The sequence below is a fragment of the Cinclus cinclus genome, chromosome 15 (genome assembly GCF_963662255.1).
Source record: "Cinclus cinclus chromosome 15, bCinCin1.1, whole genome shotgun sequence".
Taxonomy (NCBI): Eukaryota; Metazoa; Chordata; class Aves; order Passeriformes; family Cinclidae; genus Cinclus; species Cinclus cinclus.
This window is the reverse complement of record NC_085060.1, coordinates 2817348-2841039: the sequence shown is the minus strand read 5'-3', so window position 1 is coordinate 2841039 and position 23692 is coordinate 2817348. Positions and strand designations below refer to the sequence as shown.

Genomic DNA, 23692 nt, shown 5'->3' with positions numbered 1-23692 from the left:
GCCCACAGAACCCCATCAGATATATTCCCAGCTCCAGTCACAATCCTATTTCCACACTTCACAAATCAAGCTAGTGCAAACCTTGCAAGTGGCTGTTTGACTTAATAAAACAAATTATTATTGAGGAATAATAAATTACCTTGAAGTTTTCTTCAGTTAAACCTTCGTTGGTTTTGGAAGTTCTTATCATAGCAGCAACGTATCTTTTCACAAGATTTCTTATCACTTCCTGGAATAGGAAATAATCCAAGTGATTCAATTGCCAGCTCAGCCCAAACTCTGTTCTCGCTGTGGCCCCTGAGCTCTTGCCAACAGCAGCTGTCCTGACTCTGCTGGCTAGAAAACACTCACCACTAGAAACAAAATGCTTCCTTTTAAGCAGAGCAAACCTTGGGAAGGGGTGATACAGCTTCCATCTTATAGATGTTCAGTTTTTAACTAAAGGCAAAGAAGTTATTTTGTACTCGGGTTTGTAGATGTACAAGTCATGGAGAAAAAACCATTCTTGGAGTGCTCTCTTCAAGCAGTTCTTAGATGTGCTCTTTAATCTCAGCTGCTGAAAGGTTTTACAATTACTAATCTCTTGTGTGCACACTGCATATCCTGATGGGCTAAATTGGGCATTTGAAGGTGGTTTATCAAGTATTTGAAGCCAGGGAGGCTATCTTAGCAATAAATAATGTGAAGAACAGCAGAAACCCCATGGGTCAATGGACATTCACCTCAAGCAACATCTGCAGCTGCCTGGGTGTTCCCTAAGGGCAGGAACTCCTTTAAGGGTGGCTGCACCATCCATGGGCAGCACTGGAGAGGCCAAATCACACTCCCAGTGACTTCTTCAGGGACTCTCACTCCTCTGTGTTACCTGTCTGCTACACTCCATGGTTTTGGTTGGCTGAGCTCCATTTTGCTCTGCTCATGTCCCTCCCTGATGGCTTCACAGAAGCAAACTGGTGCCTCGAGCTTGCACATTTATCTGTGCCAGCCAAAACACACCCAGGCTGTTTGTGCCTGTTGTTTGCAGGGAAGAGGCTGCTCCAAACCTGCCCTGCATTTCCCCCCTTCATAATCAAGTCTGAGCAGCACCAAGTTGAAGACGGTGTCTGCACTGAGGCTTTGCTGGGAGGTTTTTAAGAGATCCCAATGTCGTAGCTGTAAGCTGTGCTGTGAAGTCAGAAAGCACCATATGTCACTTGTCAAAGGTGACTAATTATGTTAACCACCAACTTCTGATAAAAGTGCTCTTCAGAAAGCAGGAGATGTCTTAAGTAAGACAAATTACTAATGGCTTTTGGCAGTGGAGCCTAACGTACCACCTGACATTCTGGAGAATTTTTTTCCTTCCAGCATAATACATCCCAATGAATTCAAGGGCTGAAGCTGGCGTTTTTAATGAAGTTTCATCCTTTTGTAGGACGAGTTTAATGAGTACTTGATGATAGGCAGGCTGAGAATAAACAAACCAGCAAGATTTGACAAAGGAATCATTCCTCCTTCCTGAGCTGTCCCAAACAAAAGAATATCCCAACCACAGTCTCAGTTAGAGGTGCTTCACAAAAAAAGAGCAAGAGAGGAGCAATTCAGGAGTGTAAAAATGCACAAATACTTTTAAACGGGATGTCCTGACAGCCTGATGGCAATGGGGATATGACCTTGACTGCAGCAGCCACACTGATATCTGCAAGTTTTCCACTGTTCCAGAGGGGCTGAAAGGCAAGGACAGATTTACTGAACTATCCACCTCCACTGAGGAAATGCTTTAATCCATGATAACCAAAATCCTCTTAGAGGACCTACATTTATCAAACTATATTCTGGAAGCAAGCAAGAATTGAAGTACTGGAAAATGAGGAGAAGAAAGAAACAGCAAGTAAAAAACTTCATGTGGTCAAGATTTTACCTGGTAATGTTGATTCTGGATCAGGTTGTCAGCATGTCGTTCCTGGAAAGAGAAAGGCACAGGGGTGTCACCTGTCTGGTCCTGTCTTTAGAACTCCTGCTGGCTCTGAGCAAGTTATGATCCAGCAACCCTCTGCTGATCCCTCACAACCCTGAATATTCCCCAACACCCTCCAGAAACAAGTGAGCTCCTTACTGTGAATGTTTTGAGGTTTTCGTGCCTCTTCTGTTCATTGTCAGAGTCGTCACCTGGGCACAGCTGGTTGTGGATCCACTTGCAGAGGTACCAGACCGACTTGGGGCTGGGGACAATGTTAAAAGGAGGGGGCAGAGTGGCACCTTCATCAAAGTAACTCATCCAGAGCTTCGTCCGTGCAAACTTCCACTCGATATCCGCATGGTCCTGGGAGAGAAGGGCAGAGACCATCAGCAGCTGCAGGCAGGTGATCCCAGAGCCAGGCTGAGGAGGGGAGGTGTGAGCAATGAGGGATTTCTCTAGCTGCAGGCAGAGCAGTGTCACTCCTTACATCTCCCTTGCTGAGGGTGGGCGTAAAAAAATTGGCGTGAAATGCAGCTGGAGTGAGATAAATACCCAGCACTGAGAAATGAGAGGAGAGCAATACCCAGCAAGGAGAATTCCATGTGCTAGAGGCCAGCTTTGTCCTTAAGAACTTGGGCTTATTAGTTCACCAATGCAAGAAGCAAGAAAACACATTTCTTATTTTGCTTTTTGCTAGCACTTTTATTACCACAAACCACTGTTCCTCATGTCCAAATCCAATGAATTCTCATATTCTTCCCTGGGAAAAAGGTCTTCCGTAGTGGTTTTTGATTTGTTTTTTATAGCCTCCATTAATTCTGCTCTTATAAGGAAATGACACATTTTATGTGTGCCGTATTTTACATCTTGCCTCTGCATTATCCTTACAGAAGCCAGGAGATATTTTACTCTCAGGTTGGTGGGGTTTTTTGCATTTATATTATCACCATGATGGCTTGCTGTGCCCTATTGTTTTTCATCCCAACAAAGTGGAGGTGGGAAGTTAACACCATCATTTTACAGCTGCACAGATAGACACAGGGTCCACACATTCCAGGAAAGGAATGCTGGGTTATGGCAGAGACTGACCTTACAGACTTCAGAACAGCTGGGTTTGGGGAGCACTCTCTGCAATTTAGTCAATTTTTAATGATGATGCAGCCAACCCAGTAACACAGTGCATATTCCCTCCAACATCAGGGCAGAGGCAGCTCCCTGCAGCCAGAGATGCTGCAGAGACCCAGAACAGATCTCGTGCTGCTTTGTGCTAGTTTTAAAGTTGAAAAAAATGCCACTGTTCATACGTTCTGCAGGAATTCTGACATCAGACAGAAAAGGGAGGGAAATAATTTGTGCTGAACACAGCTTACAGCAGTGCACTGAGCTGAAATGGTGCACGTTGTGTTGTCACCACTGCAGAGGACAGGGCTGGGCTGACGGTTGTGACATTTCAGCCGCTCGGCATTTGCATGAACAGCGTCTGACACGAGATTAAACCAAAGCCACGATGATTCAGGCTAAGGAACAGCACGAGGAGGGAAGAGAAGGGCAATGCAGGACTTTAATTTTCCAAGGAGATTTCAGCGAGGTTGGAACAAGCAGTTTATTGAGCGAGGGGTGCTGGGCTGCAGCTCTTGCAGGCAGGCACTGAAGTGTAGAACAGGGAGTTTAATAAAATATGGCTGAACATCATGCCCAAAAAATTACTACACTGGCTCTCTGGCCATGCTCCAGCGCCCTGACACGGGTAAAATATGCTCACATTTTGACAGTGAAGTGCAGCTGAACTCCATTTTGGTAATGTATTCAAATTATGTGCAGCCCTGGATTTAGAACGACTGCCTCAGTGGCCCAGGAGCACATTAATCTCTCAGATGGTCTGAACCAGCCCAGAACATCACAGTCCCCGGCCAGTTTACCACTCTGGGGGCTCTTTGCAAGGCATGGGGAGACTCAGAGGTGCAGCCTGTCGTGCCCCTTTTTCCTCACACACCAGCAGACCCCATAAACAGGCAAACTGCAGCATTGCTGTGAAGTATCACGAGTTGGTGCTGCTGGAAATCAAGTCCTGGGTGGTAAAAAAAAACAAAAAAAACCAGCTTTGTAGCAGTAGAAGCAACTGCCACTATTAAAAAAGAACAACTCCTGCTCATTTTTAGTTCATTTTTCTCTACCTGCCAGCTCACAGGACAACTCCTGCATGTCAGCTGCTCCCAGCGAGAGGCAGAGCTGCCTCAGCCCTTCCAGAAGCAGGGCTAGCTGCTCCCTGCCCACACCTGAAAGCTCCCTCATGCCCATCTTCCCACCTGAGCCTTTCCGGGCCTGGGCAGCTTGAGTTGAAACAAGAGGAAGGATGGGCACTGCAGGCCAGGTGAGCCCAGAGGGACCACGGAGAGAGGAGAGCACATCCCTCCCCAGAGAAGCATTTTCTGTGCTTCACTTGGATACAGAATCATTTATCATGGAAAACCCCTCTAGGATCATCGATTCCTACCATTCCCCAGGGCTACCATTAACCCCTGTTCCCAATCCCACATTCACACCCCTTTTAAAACCCTCCAGGGATGGCAATTGCCCTGGGCAGCCTGTGCTGTGCCAGTGCTGGACAGTTCTTCAGGAAAAGTAAATTTTCCTGACATCCAAGCTAAACCTCCCCTGCTCACTGCCAGGAAAAGCCCAGTGGCAGCTGCATGCTGCTGGATTGAGCATCTACAGCATTGTGAAAGGGAAGGAAGAGGTGCATGAGCCCAGGGCTGAATTACACAGCCCTGCTGGGGTCGAGCAGGAGCTCCAAACACCTGGCAGCACTACCTGGGGCAGCTGGGAGCTCTGGCATGGCAGGAACCCAAGCAGATGTGTGTTTTAAGTTCCTTGTCAATGCAAAGCTTGGAGTAGGTGTGAATGTGCTCCCTTCCAACTCAGCATATTCTGGGATATTCTGTGATAAATCCACCCCTCCCCTCTACAAAAGTCCATTAAAGGCCCAGTGTCAGTGTGGGATCAGGAGTGATGATTTGGCAGCAGTTTCCTCCAGCACATCACAAAAGGGCACGTCCTGGGAAGATGCAGTTTGGCAGTGGATGTTGGATGCTGTTTGAAGAGGAAGGTAAGGCAAATCTCTACCTTGGGGATTGCAAATTTGTTTCTGGGAAAGGAATGCAAAGGCTTAAAAAGCTTTTCTGTACAAAGCTGTGTGTTTTTTGGGGTTTTTTTTCACCTTTTGTTCTTTCATTTTAAAACAGTTGGGTGGGACACTTCATCCCTGGAAGTGTCCCAGGCCAGGCTGGGCAGGGCTTGGAGCAACCTGGTCTCATGGAAGGTGTCCCTGCCCATGGCAGAAGGTTGGCAAAGGTGATCTCAACCCAAACCATTCTGGATTCTGTGCCTACCTGGGCTTTCCTAGGAGCTGAGTGCTGTGAAGTTTAGCAAGACTTTTCCCTGAGGAAGTTTTGAGGCTGGTGTGAACAAATCCCTGCTGGTCTGGGAGTGTCTGTGGGTGAGGCTGGGGGATGCTGGCTTCGCCCCACCTGTATTTCTACTTCTGCTGTCTCAGTCAACAGGTGCACTGCAAACTCTCTTAAAAGACAGACTGGACCCTCTGTACAAAGCACAAAGTTCCTTTTCTTCCCTTCTCTGCTCTGTTGCTGCAAATTCCCCAGGGTTTACAAACTCAGCCTGTCTCAGTTATTCACCTTTATGTTTAGTGAACGTGAGCAAATCAGATGAGAGCTCCTGGCAGCAGTTTTGTGTTGGAAATATATAGCAAAGAGACACTTCGGTTTTACTGACAATGTCTTTGTGTGCCAGGAAACCACCATTTTCTTGGTCAGAGCTCTCCTTAGTGCTGTAATGCAATAAAATCCTCACCCAAAGCTACAGCTCCCTGAACTCTCCTCCCTGTGCTGAGCACCAAATAAACCACTTCAGCATCTGTTCTGCACCCAGTTCAAACCTGGAGCACCTGGAACTTACAGCCAGGACATCACTGGCTGGGAATGTGGCCCCACCAGGCGTGCTCCAGGTTTGGGGTGTTTCCCCAGTGACTGCTGGCCCCTGGGCAAGAGACACATTTTTGGGAGCTGCCTGAGTCTGAGCAGTTAGTACAGGATGCTCCCAGACCCGTGCTGTCTCATGCAGTGCTCTTAGATGACAGCTCTTTGGTAACATTTATAATAAGCTAAAACCCCACATTCACTCGCTTTGCCAGCATGACCTTGATGCTTCAGGAATTTTAATCTAAGTTGGGATTTCAATGTCCTCTCTTTGAGAGCTTCTGTCTCTCTCTCTCTTGTTCTTGTCACCATTTTCTTTCAAGCACTGTTCAGTGTTTCAGCTATCAAATACTCCACACTTAAGAGGGCCGAGCCCTCAAGCTCAAAGAATACATGAACTCAAAGAAACCAGCACTCCGCTTTGCTGTGAGGGAAAAAAACCTGTCTCACTTCCTATCACAATGAGAATGTGTCATCCTGGCCACATAATCCTCTTGCAAATCTCTGCCATTTGAAGTGAGAATTAATCTCCCACAAAGATTTCCCTGTGGGATGGCTGAAGCCATTTCACTGTAGCAGTTGCAAATATTTTCTAGTTCGGTCAAAGTGATGTATTCACAGATGTGCCAGATTTTAAATGATTACCTGCTACACTAATTATCCAGGATATTCCAGGCGTTAATCTCTGTCCTTATCTCTGTGTAGGAAATGTGTTGTTTACAGTTTGTGAGATGTTTTCTATAAAGATTTCCATCACCCTCTCCTGTTGGGTTGGATCACACTTTGCCAACGACAGCAGTGAGTCCTGACCCAGCCAGCACAGACCCAGCAGGAGAAGATGCTGGCAGCTTTTTGCATGAGGTGGTTACCACTGCCACAGCCTCCAGGTTCCTTAACCTCTCCATGAGCTCAGTATTCCAGCTCCCTCGTGGCTGGGAAGCTGGTGGAGGGAATCACTGTGAATTTCTCTTAGCACACAGGAGCTGAAGCTCATCCCATGAAAAGCCTGTGGGATCGGAGTCCCATCTCCTGGCTCTTAAGTTCTTAATAGCCCTGGAAGCCCTGGGGAGCTTTGGTTGGCTCAGGGCTGAGGTGGATTCTGGCCGTGGATTTGGATTTGTGGATCTGGTAGGATCTGTGGATTTGGTAGGTGTCCTGCACTCAGCTGGGGCACTCAGAGGTCTGCTCTGGATCAGGCTGGTGCAGAGCCGTGCTTCAAACCCTCAGCTCTCAGGGGCAGGGGCAGGTATTAGCACAAAGTCCTTTATTGTGAGGATGGGCAGGCACTGGCACAGGGTGCCCAGACAAGCTGTGGCTGCTCCTGGATCCCTGGAAGTGTCCCAGGACAGGCTGGACGGGATTTGGAGCACCCTGAGATAGGGGAAAGGTGTCCCTGCCCATGGCAGGGGGTGGAATAAGATGATCTAGAAGGTCCCTACCAACCCAAACCATTCTGTGATTGTACAAAACCTAATGCTGGGGTGATGGTGATGCTCAGCAGCCAGGCATGCTGAGATCCTCAAACTTTTCCACTCTCAAAAAAATCCCAGAATAATCAGTTGCTCCAGCTTCTCTGTACCATGCAGAGGTGCCCAAGGACTCCTGCCCCTTCCTCTGGGAAGCTCCTGGGATGCAAATCCCCCCCACACCCACTTGGAAAAGAATAACCTATAAAGATCTCCAGCATCACTCTGGCTGGCATGAAAAGGGCTGTGTGTGCCTTTCTTGTGCTTTATTACACAACAGGCACTGGGCTAAGCTGGAAATCAGGCTGCTGCCTGTCAGATGCAGATATAGATGGCTGTGACAATGCCCTGGGGACCAGGCTGTCTGGCTGGGGCTCAGTGTCTCTGAAGGAGGGATGGGAAGCTTTCCAGTTGTGCCAGGAATGCTGGCAGGAGCTGGAGGGATTTCTGCAGCAGGAGCAGCTCTCCCACCCCAGGAAGAGCCACCAGCAGCCCCACAGGATTGGGATGTGCCCAAGCTGTACTGTTCTCTAGGAAGGAAGTAGGAGATGTAACATTTACCTTGCAGGCTACTGAGTAAGGGAGGCAGGCTGCCTGAGAGGCACAGGCACTTCAAAGGTGCCTTTTTTTGCTGTGCAATTAGCACTGCTGCAAAGCCTGGGAGAAGTCATTAGACTCTATTTAATGTATTTCTCTGTCCACGTGCCTCTTTATTGCTCTGTGCTAAACCCAGAGCAAGAAACAGCACAGAAAATGTATCAGGGCTGGCTTTCAAGCAGGCTAGCACAAGAAAGATGCCCTTGTGTGTCCTGGACAGAAAACACTGCAAAAAGAGGGTCAGGAGAAACTTAATCTTTACAGAACTCCACACAGGCAACTCTCATGCTGTTTCAGAGCTGTTAATTTTGTAATATGTGTCACGCAAACTGGAAATAACATCAGCAGAGCTCGGGGGTTTGGTGACAAGCTCAGAGAAGCAAGCAGCAAAAATCCAAGGCTATTTGACATAAATGGTACTTAACATTTTTCAAAGAAAAAGATGTCATAGAAAGAAAAAAGTCTGTGAGAAAATCAGGAAGCTACAAAGTCAATTAATGCATAGGTAATTCAGCTGCAGTTGGCAACAAATGATTCTGCTTTCAAAGCTGGGGATGACATGCTGAAGGGTAAAAACTTAATAGGATCAATCTCAAAAATAATACAAGAAAAATTACTAAAGGGGGACAATCTAGCATTAGGAAAAGCAATTAGAACACTTAAGGGATGAGACAGCCAGAGAAGAGATGAAAAGTACTGACGGGCATAAGGCAAAGTCCTGGGCAGCAGCTGCAGTGGCTGTGAGGAGGAGCTGTGGCAGTGCCCTGGGACAGAGGAAAAAAAGGGAAAACACACCTGGAGCACCTCCTGCAGCAGCAGGCAGGGCAGGTGGGTGGGAAGGGAGAGCAGCTCCCCGGGATGCAGCTCCAAGAGGGACACAGGGGCATTTTGGCTCCAGCACAGGGAAGGAGCATGGGCATAGGCAGGGTCCTGAGGAATTACTCAAAAATTACTCAAGAAAACAGGTTTCCTGGTTTTCACTGGGAAACCAGGAAAATGAATTCTTGGACCAGGACGCAGGTAAGTGACTTCAGGCAAGACCCACCCTTGTCTGGCAAAAGGCAGCAAGGCTTTTAGGTGAGGAAAGCAAACAAAGCACAGGGGAGAAAAAAAAACTCAAATCAGAAGTTTTATATAGCAGATAAGCCATCATAGGGACTGTGAGTCTTAAAAACCTGAAAGCTGGGGGAAGATCCCTCATGGCAGAGCCCATCAAAGAACACACTGTGATGGAGGAAGTCAGGAAAAATTTCCTGAATTTTGCAGTGTCCAAGGTCTCCCACTTGGGAATGGCCAGTGCAATATCAACAAGACACACAGCACAGGACCTGCATTTTGTTCTAAGCTGGATACAGGACTCCATCTCTGGAGCACAGCCAAAGAGGCTCAGGAATTATGGAAATGGGGTTGGTTGCAATGGAAAAGAAAACCACAAGTGGCTTCTGAATATGCCAGGTCAGGCAGAGAGCAGGGACCTTCCCTCCTGGGTGACAGCCCAGCAGATCTGTCACAGGAGCTGTGGCACTGGCCACCCCTGCCCAGAACTTTGGCTGCTTCTCCCAGCCACGGGGAATCAGTTTGTTTGTACTTAGAAAATGCATGCTTTAGCATCTCTGCTATTTATAACTTCCATGTGCAGAAGATATTCATAATTAAATTTTTTATTATGGCCTGCAATGCGCTGCATTCCACAATGTATTTGGGTTATGTATACATATATGGATATATATCAAATACTTTTCATCTCCCACCAGCATCTTGGATGGAAATAACGATAGCTAATGAGAAGGCCAGGGAATATTATATTGGATAAAACAGAGAACTGGGGATTGTGCTGGTTTTAGTGCAGTTAAATTATGGGAACTGACACCTTTTTGTTTCTGCAGTCATATTGCAGTTAAGTTCAGTTTTTATTTTAATAGTCTAATAAATCGGAGCAGTGGGAAGGTCATGCAGAGAAACAGCTCTCTAAAAGCCTCAGCAGGAAGAAACAATGAGGAAGATATCACCAAGGCTTTGTTCTTCCTGCCATCCATTCTCTCTCCTCCATCACTGCCTGATAAAGCCTCTTTTCATGCTGAAGGTCAGAGAGATAAGGGGCATCTGTGCCGATAATGTTAACTACCTCCAGCCAGGTCAAAATCAAGTAACTCACACATGCCCTGGAGAACTGGAGGGCTGAGCAGGCATGGCTGACCCAAAGTGTTGGAGTGCTGGTAACTCTGTTAGTGTTAAGGCAAAAAATAATCAAACTTAGCCTCATTTCTACTTGTCCTATTTCCAGAATATTGTCTTTGATTTTTTTTTCTGCATAGCCAGTCAAGCTGGGATTTGATCTTCAAAACCAACCCAAGCCATTCTAAGAGCCCACAAAGTTAGCATTGCTAAAGGTTTAATATCTGAATTACACTTGGAATACTGCTGGGCTCAAGAGAGTGCCTGCTCCTCTCTGAGCAACCACTCCTAACACTTAGGAATCAAACTCAGTTCTCTCTCCTGGCTTTAGGGTGCTCAATCTGTCAGTCCAGGCCACCTACTGCAGGTGGATGGGAACCTTGGATTCTCTGCCAGAATGATTCTCTGGCATAAACTTGCCTGAAAGGAAAGAGCACTGCAGAATTCATCACTTTCCACTCCATGTGCAAAGCACTTGGTTTGACCTTGCCTCCTCCAGCTGAGATGCTGCAGGTGTGTTTTCAAAGGGGAAGGAAAAACCATGACCAAACCATCCACCACGTGTGCCTGAAGCCATGGGGAGAGCACAAAAACCAGCCTGTGAGTCACGGTGTCCTGCTGAGGACTGGAGCAGAACACTCTGAAACTGGGCTGCAGCAGCCTGTGGGGCTTGCAGGGGGTTCTGGAGGTGCCAGGCTTCACCTCCCCAAATCTCCTCAGAATTCCCTTAGCTCCTCAGAATCAGTCAGCTGGGAGCAAGGCTGCTGTTCCTCACTCCCTGCTCCTCGAAGGAACACGACTCTGTGCATGTATCCAGGCACCAAAATGCTTCAGTGCTCTGCTCTTTTATGACTGACCATAAATTGCCTTTCCTCAGCAGAGGAGTGGAGCTGGATTACGTGTTTTACTGAGCCTGTAAAGGTCACAGCACCAGAGGGAGCAGCAGGTGCCCAACACCTCTGGAAGGCAGCCTGCTTGCACAGCCACTTACATGCAGTGCCTGAGCTTAGCTGCCAAAAAATTGAGTAATTGCTCAAAAATTTAAAAAATCCTATGTGCTGACCATTTAAATACATCCTTGAGCCGAAGGAAAGGGACAGATTATAAATGTAGGACATTGCTCAAGTCTGTAAGTGAACCTTGAGCTCTGCAGATAGCACTAAATCAGGAGAGAAGTCCCTGTTTTCTCCCCCAAAAAACAGGGGGTGTAGCTGAGAGGCTACAGGGAACAGGAGCAGCAAACAGTAACAGACAAGGAGCTAAAGCATCCAGGTTATTAATCATATCCCCATTTAATTAGGAGTGCTTGTGTGCATCCTTTTTCACCTATGTGATCACCATCAACTTATTTGCAAGATTGCATCATGTTGAAAAGGAAATCTGTGAAGCACTGGTGTTTAAAAAGTTGTATTTCAGAGAATTCTTAGTAATATAGCTGTTTCCATTGTTCAGCACCAGGGGAATGTTATTCCCAGATAAATCCCTTTTAGTATTTCACTTCTTTTTCCTCAGTAATATTCTTGCTTTATCTTTCACTTTTCCTCTTTTCTCCTGCTTTTCTAACATGAGTCCCCTTGATGCAGAGGCACAAGATAATGCTAATTGAGCTTGTCAGGCCTAAATAAAAGATGGGATAATGCAGGGGGCTGCAACCTATGTGGTTCCATCTGGACACTTCAACTTCTATCACACAGCAAGAGCAAACCTTGCTGTGCTGCTCACACGTAATGGGCAGAGAGTTATTGACCTGTCAGGCAGGCCACTGGGGTGTTAACTACACCGAAAAACCCCAGAGCCCAGCCCTGAAAATTCCAGAAATAAGTGCCAGCAAACTCCCTGGAATATCTTATATCAGCCAGGGCTCATCTACAGACTGCAAGCTCTTTTTTTTTTTTTTTTTTTTTTTTACTTAATCTGCCCTGAATAAGGCCCAAAATGGTTTGGCCATGGTGGTTCCCAGAGACACATAGACACCTGTGGTTTCAAAGATGAAAAGCAGCAGAAAGGCTGAACCTCCTGATTGTGCTGACAGTACTCCCAGGAGTGGCAGGATTGGATCCTAGGAAGGAGAATGAGCTTTGTCTGGTCTAAGAACAGAAGATGCAGCAAGTGAAGCTGGAGCACATCGAGTGCCTCTATTTAGAGGCTCTGCAAACACCAGATGAATATTAACAATGTGATTCGAGTCCATGGGTTACATGTAATTAGGCCAAAGCCAGCAAAAAGACAAACAGTTCTACACCTTCAAATTAATCCTTTAGCTTGCTAACAAAAAGCAATTAAACTGCCTGCCAGTCTGGAGCGAGGCTCAAGGGCTAATTTCATACCCAGGCCTCTGGCTGTACGGGAGCATCCCAACACTGCTGCAACATATTTCCCTTCACTTTCCAATAAAAATCTGCTGGGAGTCCCCCCACATCCAGTCACAAGGTCCAGAGAGGGCACTGAACCTTGGGAGTGAATCCCACTGCTCCAGAGGTGGGTTACAGCTCCTCAGGAGGGAACAGGGAGTGGGGATGGATTGCACTCCATGGGGAAATGGAACAAAAGTCATGGAATCATGGAATGGGTTGGGTTGCATTGGGTTGGGTTGCATTGGGTTGGGTTGGGTTGCGTTGGGTTGGGCTGCGTTGGGTTGGGTTGCATTGGGTTAGGTTGGGTTGGGTTGCGTTGTGTTGCGTTGGGTTGGGTTGCATTGGGTTAGGTTGGGTTGGGTTGGGTTGGGTTGCGTTGGGTTGGGTTTGGCTGGGTTGGGTTGGGTTGCGTTGGGTTTGGCTGGGTTGGGTTGGGTTGGGCTGGGTTTGGCTGGGTTGGGTTGGGTTGGTTGGGTTGGGAGGGACTTTCCACTATCCCAGGTTGCTCCAAGCTCCACCCAACCTGGCCCTGGACACTTCCAGGGATCCAGGGACAGGCACAGCTGCTCTGGGCACCCTGTGCTCCCCACCCTCCCAGGGAAGGATTTCTTCCTCATGTCTGACCTAAATCCACCCTCTTTTAGCTCAAGCCATTCCCACTTGTCCTATCTGCCTGTAAGGCACTAAGTGCAGGAGGATTTCCCATTTCAATTAACTACTGCTGATGCCATGGATGAGTTTTAGAACTGCAGTAATTGAGATCTGAGTAATTACAGTTGTGCTACAGAATAAAGGAAAAGTGTGAGTGTGTCACCTGGGCAGTGACCAGCAGATGTGTGTCTTGGTCAGCAGGAGGCTCTTAGGACCACAAAACTGAGGGACAGAGAGGGGGTATTTCACTCAGCTGGCAAATTAAGGAAAAGTCGTTCTGTCCTCTTTCCAGAACCTACTTGTTTCGCTGTACCATAAAAAGCTTCAAGAAATATTAATCCCAGCTTGTATTGGCAGCACAACAAGAGCATAATTTCATTTCCTGCTGTATTACAGAGTTCAAAACCACCGACGGCTTAATTTCTAAGAAATTCAAATTAATGGTACTGAAATGGGCCTGGTGAGATGAACATTTCCTGATGCTTTACAAGAGCTTAGTTCTGAGTCCAGATTTAGGAGCTGGCCTTATCTCTATAGGGGAACACCCACCACCCCAAAATCTGCCACATGCAGGGACTGGGCAGCTGTTGTATTTCAAAGCAAGTTTATTGATTCAGAAAATTCCTCCTTAGCAAAACCACCAGGTAATAACTGTGCAGGTCATGCAAGCAGAGGAACATTTTCTGACAGTCCTAAGGGTCACAAATCACAGCGGGGAAGAGAATTTCTGCTGGTGTTGTGAATTAAACTGGGTAGCAATTACTGCCATGGTGCTGAGGGAGTTCAACTGGTGCAGAAAAGTGGAGGAATCCCTGTGCTTTGCAGATGAAAAAAATTTTGAAACTGCCACCTGGGGGAAATCCAAATTTATCTTGGAAACAATGTAATAGGGAGCTGAAAAATCTTTATGTTTCTCTGTGCCTTAATTTTTCAGCTCTCTAGTCTGCAAAAATTGAGAAAATTCCACATCTAATATCCCTATACTTATAGTCAAATTTTATTTTTTTAGCTGCACATGCCATTTCTGTTTAGTGTACAGCTTTTGTTTTGCTATGCAAAATATTTATTTTCTTCATTCTTGTCCTTAACTACTTGTGGTAATCCACTCCATTTTAACTTTCATCATCTAAAACTGTGCCCTGAGTTTGGTGCCCTGTGCCCTGATTCCTCCATCATAAACACTGTCAGCTAAATTCCAAATTAGACATACACTACTCTCAGAGACACACTTAGATATATATATATATAGATATATATATATGTTATTTTTTAAATTTTTTTAAAAACTGAATTCTTTTGCAGGAGCAGCTGTCTGAGATGAGCTAGCTCGAAATAACAGACATACCAAGCAACAGGAGGATACAAAATGCAATATACAGAACAATTCTGTAACTTTTATACTCGCTGCTGGAGTCATTATTCCAACATCACACGCGGACACTGCATTACACACTTGAGGCTGCAACACCTTCACACCTGGGAGTCAGAGAGAATTTTTCTCAGGCTCACTTTGGTGTCAGTAATCCCTGAGGTATTAATCATCTTGGTACTTCTGTCCTAGAACATCTGAAAGCTGTGAGGGCTCACATCTCTCTTGAATGTGCTGGTGGTGGGTCGTGCTGCAGAGCTGCTGTGCTCCATTTATCACCCTGGCTCACCTGCAGCTCTGACCACCAGCTCACAGCCCGTGGTGTTCATCCTGCACAGCTCTTGGTTGCTGTTCTTCCACTGATATTGCTCCTGCTGCTGCAGAGTCAGAACTGTTGGTGCAGTTCCAGTGACTAATTCTTGCCTGACTCCCCAGAATATCACAGGTGTGGCCACAAGGAACAGGCATTCAGAAAATATACATTAATTCCCTGCAAGCTGTACCTGCACCCAAGGGCACCCCTAGGACCAAAATGCACCTGCACCCAGGGGAACACCAACTATCCCACTTATTTTGAAAAAATTAGCAACTGGCAGGAGGATTGTATGACTTCAGGTGCAGTGAGTGGTTCTGATGAGAAACAGCCCATCACATAAAATGTCCTCATCACCCACTCAGTTACTTTCTGCCACTTACAAATGATGGAGCCACCTGGCTACTCTCGCATCATTCCCTTGTCCTTCCCCTTGTGATTGTGACAAATTCCTCTTTCCATCCTTGGGTGATGGTATTTCTGCCACGTCTGGGAAGGTATTGAGATGAGGGAGCTGGCAGTGCATAATATCCCATTGCATCCTGTTCTGCTTTTATATAAAATTGTGTTCTTCCCATATTGAAACAGCGCAGAAGGTATGGAAATCTGGGGGATTGCATTTGAATTTTGTTTGCTTTCTTGGTGAAAGATGGTGTCTGCCATAACCAAACTATGGTGTGGCAAAATAGAAAAATGGGCTGTCTGAAAATAATCGATATTGAAACTGCTTCAGGGCACTCCTGGAAGTATGTATTTATTGAAGTTTGAAATAGCTGAAGAAAAAAACAACAAAGTTATGGCAGAAAAGTTCTTCCTTCTTAGAGACAAGAACCACTTGAAGCAGAGGTTTAACTCTTAGCTTGCCTTGCTCTGCCTTCCACAGACAAGGTGTTTTCGTGCTGTGTGCCTGCAGTGCCTAATTAAGCACCAAGCCCTAATCCCTAGACTGGGCAGACACAAAGGAGGGCCAAGGCAGAGCAGTTCAGATTCTCCTTTCTCAAACCTCACAGCACAAACTCAGTGCGAGCACGGGAGAAAAGCTGACCTGAAGAGTAACTGCTACGAATGCAATAAGTGCATTTGTCCCTGCAGGTGAGGAGGGGAGAAAGCCTGTTTGCACTGCAGCAGTGCCTGGGGCTCATTAACAAACAGGATTAATGAAGATGTCCTCAGAAAAAGACCCCCAGCCCACCCCAAGGATTCCTTTCCCCTCCCTCCCCCTGGAACGCTGTCATTCCATGTGTATCCAATATCATATAAATACCAGAAAGAAGAAATGCCCAGTCTAGCACCCAGCCTGATTCAGCAGGGGGTGAACCTGATTACTGGAGGTTAATTAACGACCCACATTTGTAAAGCTCAACATTTATTAACGACTTGTTTTCCTCGGAGGAGAGATTAATTGATGTTCACCCTTAGAAGACACATGAAGGAAATTTGTCCCCGAGAGAAGGCATGCAGGAATGAAGCTTCCAAGGAGACATTGGATTGGAAGTGACTGCCAGGAAATGTCACTGCTCTCGGTCCAGCTGCAGTGACACAGTTTAAGTGACAAGGAAATCTCCTGTAGCATTTCCAGTGCCATTTTCCTGAGCAGAGGCTCACGCTGCTGGCTGGGTTATCTGGAGGGTTCAGTGCTCTACCCCCGGGTGTGTCAAGGGCAGGTTTTCTGATGGGGCCAGTCCAGCTCCCAGCTGCTCCAGACACAAAACCATTAACACAACAGCCCTCTCTGGACCCTTCACTTCAGTTAATTGTTATGATGGGTCCCTCTAATTCATGTGGGATTGTGTGTAATGTGTCATTGCATCACTGGAATTATTCAGGGGAAAGAATGATGAGTGGTTAGTGGCCCAGTGAATAGCAAATACTGCTATTCTTATCCCAGTCTTAGGCTTGGGCTTTGTCTTAGTGACAAGGCTATTCGATGACAATAAAGGAAAGGGAATTGGAGAAAATGGGCAAGGAGAGAATCTTTGTTTTCTGTCCCTCATCCCAGTCTCCCTGGAATGTGAGAAGTAGCAGTGAACAAAGAGAAAGCACTCGAAGCATTGAAATAGACTGATAAAGCAGCGATGCCTTTGTGATAAACTGCTTTTCTGCTCATCTGGAAGGTCAGTGGTCCAGCTTTTCTCATACTTTTTACCATGATAAAGATCAGATGTCCAAAACAATCAGCAATTTGATGAGTCTGTGTTCAGTTTGACCAAGTGAATTTAGGAGCCACTTATATTAGCAGATAATCGACCACAGTTGTGGAACCTGTTCAAGAAAACAACTCAATACTCCCCTCTGCTTTAGCCAGGAAAGGAGCTCACCCACACGTTTCCTCAGAGCCTTGTCCAGGAATCTGGAAATGGAAATAGCAGGAGAACTGCTGCTGGTTCTGTTTTTGCTCTGGATTATCTTCTAGAATAAACCAAGAGTCACCCAAAGCAGAGGAGGAAGCCTCTACCCTATACCAAGTGACCAGCCAAGGACACAAACAACTCCCCCCACGCCTGTTTTGTTCCCAGATGATGCAGCAGCTCATCACCTCCCTGTCTCCAAACCTATCATGTTAGTGGTCAGAGCTGGAGAGTAAATGCCCACTGGTTTATCTGAAGTACTGTGCACACAAGATTTTGCTTCCTTCCTTACTGTTCCTGACCTTAAGAGCCTTAAAATGCAGAGCCACGCTGCTTTAGCTTTCAGTCTGTTGACAAATTTAATCATCAAGGTACAGATTGGCTTTTGGGTACACAGAATGAGATTACAGAGGAGAAACCGGTTTTGAACATTCAAATGAAAGTTCAGTTTGATAAGGGCTCTACAGCCCTGAGCTGCCTCAGCTCAGATCCACCCTGTACTGGGGTTACTCAGGAATCTCAGATTATGGTTTTACAGCCAGGAGATTCTGGTATTACAGATGGACATGATCTAATTTCAAGTGGGAAGACTGTGGAAAAAGAAATTGCAGGGCTGGGCTCCTGACACACACAGTTTCACATGAGAAAACAGAAATAGGATTAAAAAAATATACCACAACACCCACCCCCCCAAGTTAAAACCAAACATCAGGAAGCAGTGGGAAGGTTTCCCTTTTTACACCCAAGGTGGTCAGCAAGGTTATTCCACAGGAGGAGACAGGGACAGATCACAGCCTGTGAGCCTTTTCCAGCTAACCAGCATTTACAAACAGAGCAAAACCTCCCCCACAGGCATGATTCAGGCTGGGCAGCAGAAATCCCAACTACCCGCTGGCAGAAACTGGGCACAGCAATCTCCAGCATCCCAGAAGGGACCCACTTGCTGCAAGTCAGACAAACGAGGCACACGGGGAGAAACAACAGCAAAAAGAGGAGGTAACTCACAGCAATGAGCTGGTAGGAGTTGTTCATCATGGCTATGAGCATGTTCAGCAGCACAACGAGGGAGATGACGTTGTAGGTCCCAAACATCGTGGCCCCAACAAATTCCGTGAACTCGTGTCTGGCTTTCACGTTGGTGACGTAGAGATTCAGCAGCCCAAACACAGACCAGAAGAGTGACTGGAGGGTCTCGAAAAGACTGCAAAGAAAGACAGGTTTTTAGTTGATGCTGGGAGGTGGAAAATTATCTTCATGTAGGGAACACAGAGATATGGGGAGACAGCACAGAGCAGCCACTCAGCACAGCCATTTATCCCTCCCTGGGGACAGCCTGTGCTTAGCCACAGTGACCCGCCAGCCAATGCAAGTGAGAGCTGTCCCATCAACAGCATTTGCTGTCTGTCCAAGAGCCCAGTCCACATCCTTGGGAGATGCAATGAGCATAACTGCCCCGAGGAACCCAAGGTTCCCTTTCCCACTCTGCACACATGCAAAGAACAGCCACAATATATTCCACTTAATTAAAATTGCCATGCCGCGATGCTGCTGCTATCTATAAACTCTCCTGCTTAATCAGTGCCTGCATCATTAACATGTCTGCAGGATAAATGCTCAGGGAGCCCATCCCCAAGTACAGCGTGACTGCAGCAGTTAAACAGTGCCCAAGAAGGCACCGTGAGGTGGGAGATGGCAGAAATCACAACCACTTGCACTTTTTGCTCTAATACAGGCTGAGAGTTTGCAATTGCTTCAGCTGCTGCGGCCCTGTTTGCAATGCACCCGCCCAGAACTCTGCTGTGTTTGCAATGCACCTGCCCAAAACACTGCTCTGTTTGGAATACACCTGCCCAAAATTCTGCTTTGTCTGGAATACACCTGCCCAAAACACTGCTTTGTTTGGAATACACCTGCCCAAAACTCTGCTTTGTTTGGAATACACCTGCCCAAAACACTGCTCTGTTTGGAATACACCTGCCCAAAATTCTGCTTTGTTTGGAATACACCTGCCCAAAACTCTGCTTTGTTTGGAATACACCTGCCCAAAACTCTGGTGGCTCTGAGTAGCTGGTGCAGCAGCTCCCACCCACCACGGGCAGAGTCCCTGGAAGAACCCTGCAACCAACTGCTCAGTAATGACTCAGATGGAAGAGAGTCATCACATTAATTCAGCTCAGGAGTTTCTCTTCTTTTGAAGGCTTCTTTCCATAGATGAACTGGACCTGACCCCACTGAGCTGATGAGATCATCCCAGGTCTCTCTTTGCTTCAGCCGCAGACAAGTGACCTTTCACAGTCACGTCAGATGCGTAATCAGCAATCTAAATAATTGCTCTATTTGGGCATCTTTGTTTTGGCTTTCCAAAAGATGGCATTTATATCATCCAAAAATGACATTTATATGCTTGTTTAAAAGTTTCCATTTTGGCCTGAGGTCAGCAGATGTTTTCAAATGCAGCTACTAGACAAATCAATATGAATAATTCAGATGCTTTATTTGACATACCAGAAATCTGTTCTCCCATCATCTCCAGGCATTTATTCACATGTATCTCCATGCCTTATATGAGGATTCAGTTTATATTTTGTGGATGTATCTTATGTTTTTCACTGGCCAAAATCATAAAGCAAAAAAACTTTCTCCCAAAGCTCAGGCAGTTAGACATTAAATAACCGAGGTAGTAAAATGAGGATTAACCAAAGATTGCCAAGCATTTCTTTACTAGAATTGATGGAGTGCTAGCTATCCTTTAAAATATTTATAATATTTTTACTATTAACAGTAGCAATACTGCTTGGGCCGTAGGCACAACAGAGACAGAGGTTCTCATCATTAAACTGAAGTTCTAGAAGTGATCAGTGCTCTGTTCTGGATGCACAATATTACCCAGGTGTGTCATTTGGGCCCAGACTAAAGCCAGCACGTTCACATGTGGGCATGTAGTGCCCTTGACAAAGACACCAAGTGGTTCCTGCAGCTCTGCACAGCAGTGAGGCTCAGGTGCTGTGTCCTCAGTGTTTAGTGACAGGACAGGTCCTCAGCCTCTTTGCACAGCCCATGTTTCAGGGGGGACTCACGCTACTTTGGAGAAGCAGCTATAAAGAAATAGAATTTTGGAAATTGTGGTTGAGAGGCTCTCATGTCCTGCTGAGTGTATTTTGAATCCCAATCAAACAAAAGAATTCTCAAAGCTCCAGCACTCTCCATGGTGGCTTAGAGAGAGCAAGTGCCCCTCTACCTCAGGAACCTGCATCCAGGGGGAATGGCAATGTGACCCTCCAGAGAGAAGGACACGGCAGGCAGGGACGTGTGACTTCCTCCACCCCTTCCTCCTCTTCCTCACTCTCATCTCCCTCCTTCAGTTGCCAGCATCACAGCTATAAACATATTTTCCAATCATCTACCTAAGCAGCAGGCACTCTGCCTTCTGAGGGATGGCAAGGCCAAAGCAGAAAACCTTAAATTATTCATTACTTCCCCTCATTGCTGTCACAAAGGAATATTACTTTTCCATGATCTGTGTGTGCAATGCAGAAAATTTCCTCACCATGAAAATGTTAAACACACCCTTTGAGAGTAATAGGAACTAATGTGCCAGTAAATAGGTGTCACACTTGACACAAGCTGCACACGCACGAGGGGCGTCCTCTCTGCTCCCCTTGCAGAATTAGAACTCATTGTGTGAGCCCAGCAATGCTGGTGGGAATCAAAGCGCACTGATCCAAAGCTTTGCAGATTTATTCCTTCATCAGGAATGAACCATGAGCAAAGTCAGGGTATCCAGCTCAGGCTGGAGTGGCTCCAGTTTGCTTCCCCCTCCAATACAATTTTTGGATCTGCAGCTGCTCCTTCCCAGCCGCTGCCCCATGCTGTGCATCTGCTCCCCAGCCAAATGTCAGCTTGTGCTGGGGGTGTTAATAACGACCATTTAAACTTTTAAGAACACGTTAAATAAATTTCTTACGCGAGCCTCAAACAAAAAGTACCTGCAGAGTGTTCTGTCCCCTGCCAGGAGACCTCACTCCTAATGGATCCCCTCCAACTGTGATTTTGTTTTACACAAACCTCTGCCACAAAGGCTGAGCCCCCTCAATTTCCTTTCTGTGCTACATTCCCTTGGCAGGGGGTTTAAATGGATGTTAAGGTGGCAGAAATTGTGATTTGTATTTAAGTTGATCTACAGACTTTGTGCTAAGTGCTTCTTGTATAATATTTAGCTCCCAAGACATTACAACTTCTTACAGACTTCAGGATGGTTGGTTTGTTGCTTTGTTCTTTTTTTTTTTTTTTTCCTGCTGGCCCAATGCTCTTTTTCTTCAGTCAAATCCTGCTGTTGTTTTTTACCTGACACAATGAAATCTGTCAAAAAACATGTTTGCAGTGATGGCAGGTCCAAACCAGAATGCAGAACTGAACACATCCATTCACCATAGCTCCAGAGAAAGGCAGGATTTGGTACTGGATTTTGTAGCCTTGTCCCTTCCTGAGGCAGAATTTACCCCTTAACACACACTGTGCTTGCCAAACTTTCCTCCCTCTGCTTGCTGCATCAACATGGACACAGATCAAGAAACAGTGTTTGCTGTTTAATTCCTTTGCAAGGGCAGCACGACACATTTCTGGGGCATGTGAGGCAACTGAGACATTAAGAAGCCTGAAATCTCTAATTCTGTTTCTCATAGCACAGTGCAGGTCCATCCACTTCCCCCAGACAGAGATGGGTTTCAGGAGAAAATTAATCAAGCCTGTGGTGTTCCTGCTCTGCAGTGGGAAATGGCACGTGTCTGGTCCACCAGGCCATGCTGCTCTTGAAGGATGGGCTGTGTCCCATGAAAATTCCAAATCTCTTTTAGGAGAGAGCCCACAGGACAACGCTGGAACCTCTCCTCTCCCAACCAAGCCACGTGGTCTCAGCCATCATCTGTTTTTGATAATGGTGCAAAAACGTCCCAAATCCTTTCTTAACCCCGAGCCTTCAGCTGACAGAGGGTGGAGAATTATTGGGCATCATGACAAGTTTTATTTAATTTAGCATGAAGTGGTGGACAACAGTTTTGTTTTGCTTGTTTGCAGGGTGTGGGCCTTTTTCTAGACCGTGCTTTATTTATTTCTCCTGCCATTGTGAGTTAAGTACTGTGCAAGCAGCAAGAACAATCGGGTGGGGGCTGATTATTATAATTATTTCCACTATTAGTAATTAAAACAAATACATCAGCAAGACAATTCATGTCATTTTTCAGCATGTGCTCTCTCTTTCAGCTCTGCCAGCTGTCCTCACAGCAATTTCCATGCCAGCATCTCAGTAAAGTAACAGCATTCCCAGCAAAAAAAAATGTTCTGCTGGGATTTTAGTCTGCAAGGAAATCAGGAAAACCCTGCAACATCATGTATCCATAAAAATGCTGTAGGTGAGATTGTTGTTGTTGCTGTGTCACATTATTTATTAATACTCCTATTCTATTCTATTCTATTCTATTCTATTCTATTCTATTCTATTCTATTCTATTCTATTCTATTCTATTCTATTCTATTCTATCCAGGCTGCCCTTCTTTCTTCAGTAATTAGGCAAAACAATTAATGTGGCAAAAGTACGCTTCCTTTCTCGAATATACAGAAATTGTGACATTAAAATATGATTTAAGTTGCAGGATCATGTAGGGATCCTTGTTCTAGAACTAAAAGGTCTCCCACTGCCAGACCGAAGTAAGAGTTTGTGACAGCAGAGCTCAGCAGAATCTCTGCCCCCACTGAGCTCCCACCTTAACCACCTCACCTGGTGTATTTGCAAGTGCATAAATAAAGGCTCTGTCAGTGCAGTGACAGAGCGGGGGACACAGGGGACAGGGGAAGCAGCCTCAGAAGCAGAAAGGAGAGGGTGTCTTACGTGGAGAAGGCATTGTTCTGTTTCTCACATCGGATCCCCTTGCAGTTGTTGGGTTCCTCCGAGGCACTGGTCTCATAATAAAAATAAAGCTGGTTCAGTCCATTGGCAAAAGCCAGAAGCACCAGGCAGTAGATAAAAAGGAATTTGAGGATGTCTAGCAGCATGCGTCCCAGAGAAATCTGCAGGGGTCCCAGGTGTGAGTTGGCTGTAAACAGGGATATGAGGCGCAGGGAGCTCAGGATGTTGGATATTGCAAAAAGGGCTTCAGCAATGAGAGTCGGGTGCCACATCTCCCACTCCTCCCTCGGGCGAGACCCGTTGTACTGCAAGAAACAAAGAGCGCGGTTATGAAAGTGAGTTGGTTCTAATGACTCTGAGGGGACTCCAGGTCACAGCCGCTGATTCCAACCCTTCACAGGTAAATCCTAACCAGGTACTGTGACACAAAAAGGGCTTTTAACCCCTTACACCTCAGCTGCTGTCACAGCTGGGATTCAGGACTGAAGCTGACTTGATCAGAGCAGAGATGAAGGTTTAATGATGCTTTTTTATGAATTCTGCCTCCTACATTATGATCCCCTGATGGTGAGAGATTTGGGACCA

The 23692-nt window shown here is 46.2% G+C and overlaps 1 protein-coding gene across 1 annotated transcript in view; it reads right to left on the bottom strand.

Moving 5' to 3' along the window:
- Window positions 1-23692, bottom strand: part of TRPC5 (transient receptor potential cation channel subfamily C member 5) — a 62092-nt gene that overhangs the window by 1241 nt on the left and 37159 nt on the right. The window contains exons 5-9 of the mRNA XM_062502630.1: window positions 23090-23412; window positions 18210-18405; window positions 2096-2302; window positions 1901-1942; window positions 140-229 (exon numbers count right to left, since the gene is read on the bottom strand). Coding sequence (XP_062358614.1) covers window positions 140-229; window positions 1901-1942; window positions 2096-2302; window positions 18210-18405; window positions 23090-23412 — 858 coding nt within the window. The remainder of the gene's footprint in view (window positions 1-139; window positions 230-1900; window positions 1943-2095; window positions 2303-18209; window positions 18406-23089; window positions 23413-23692) is intronic.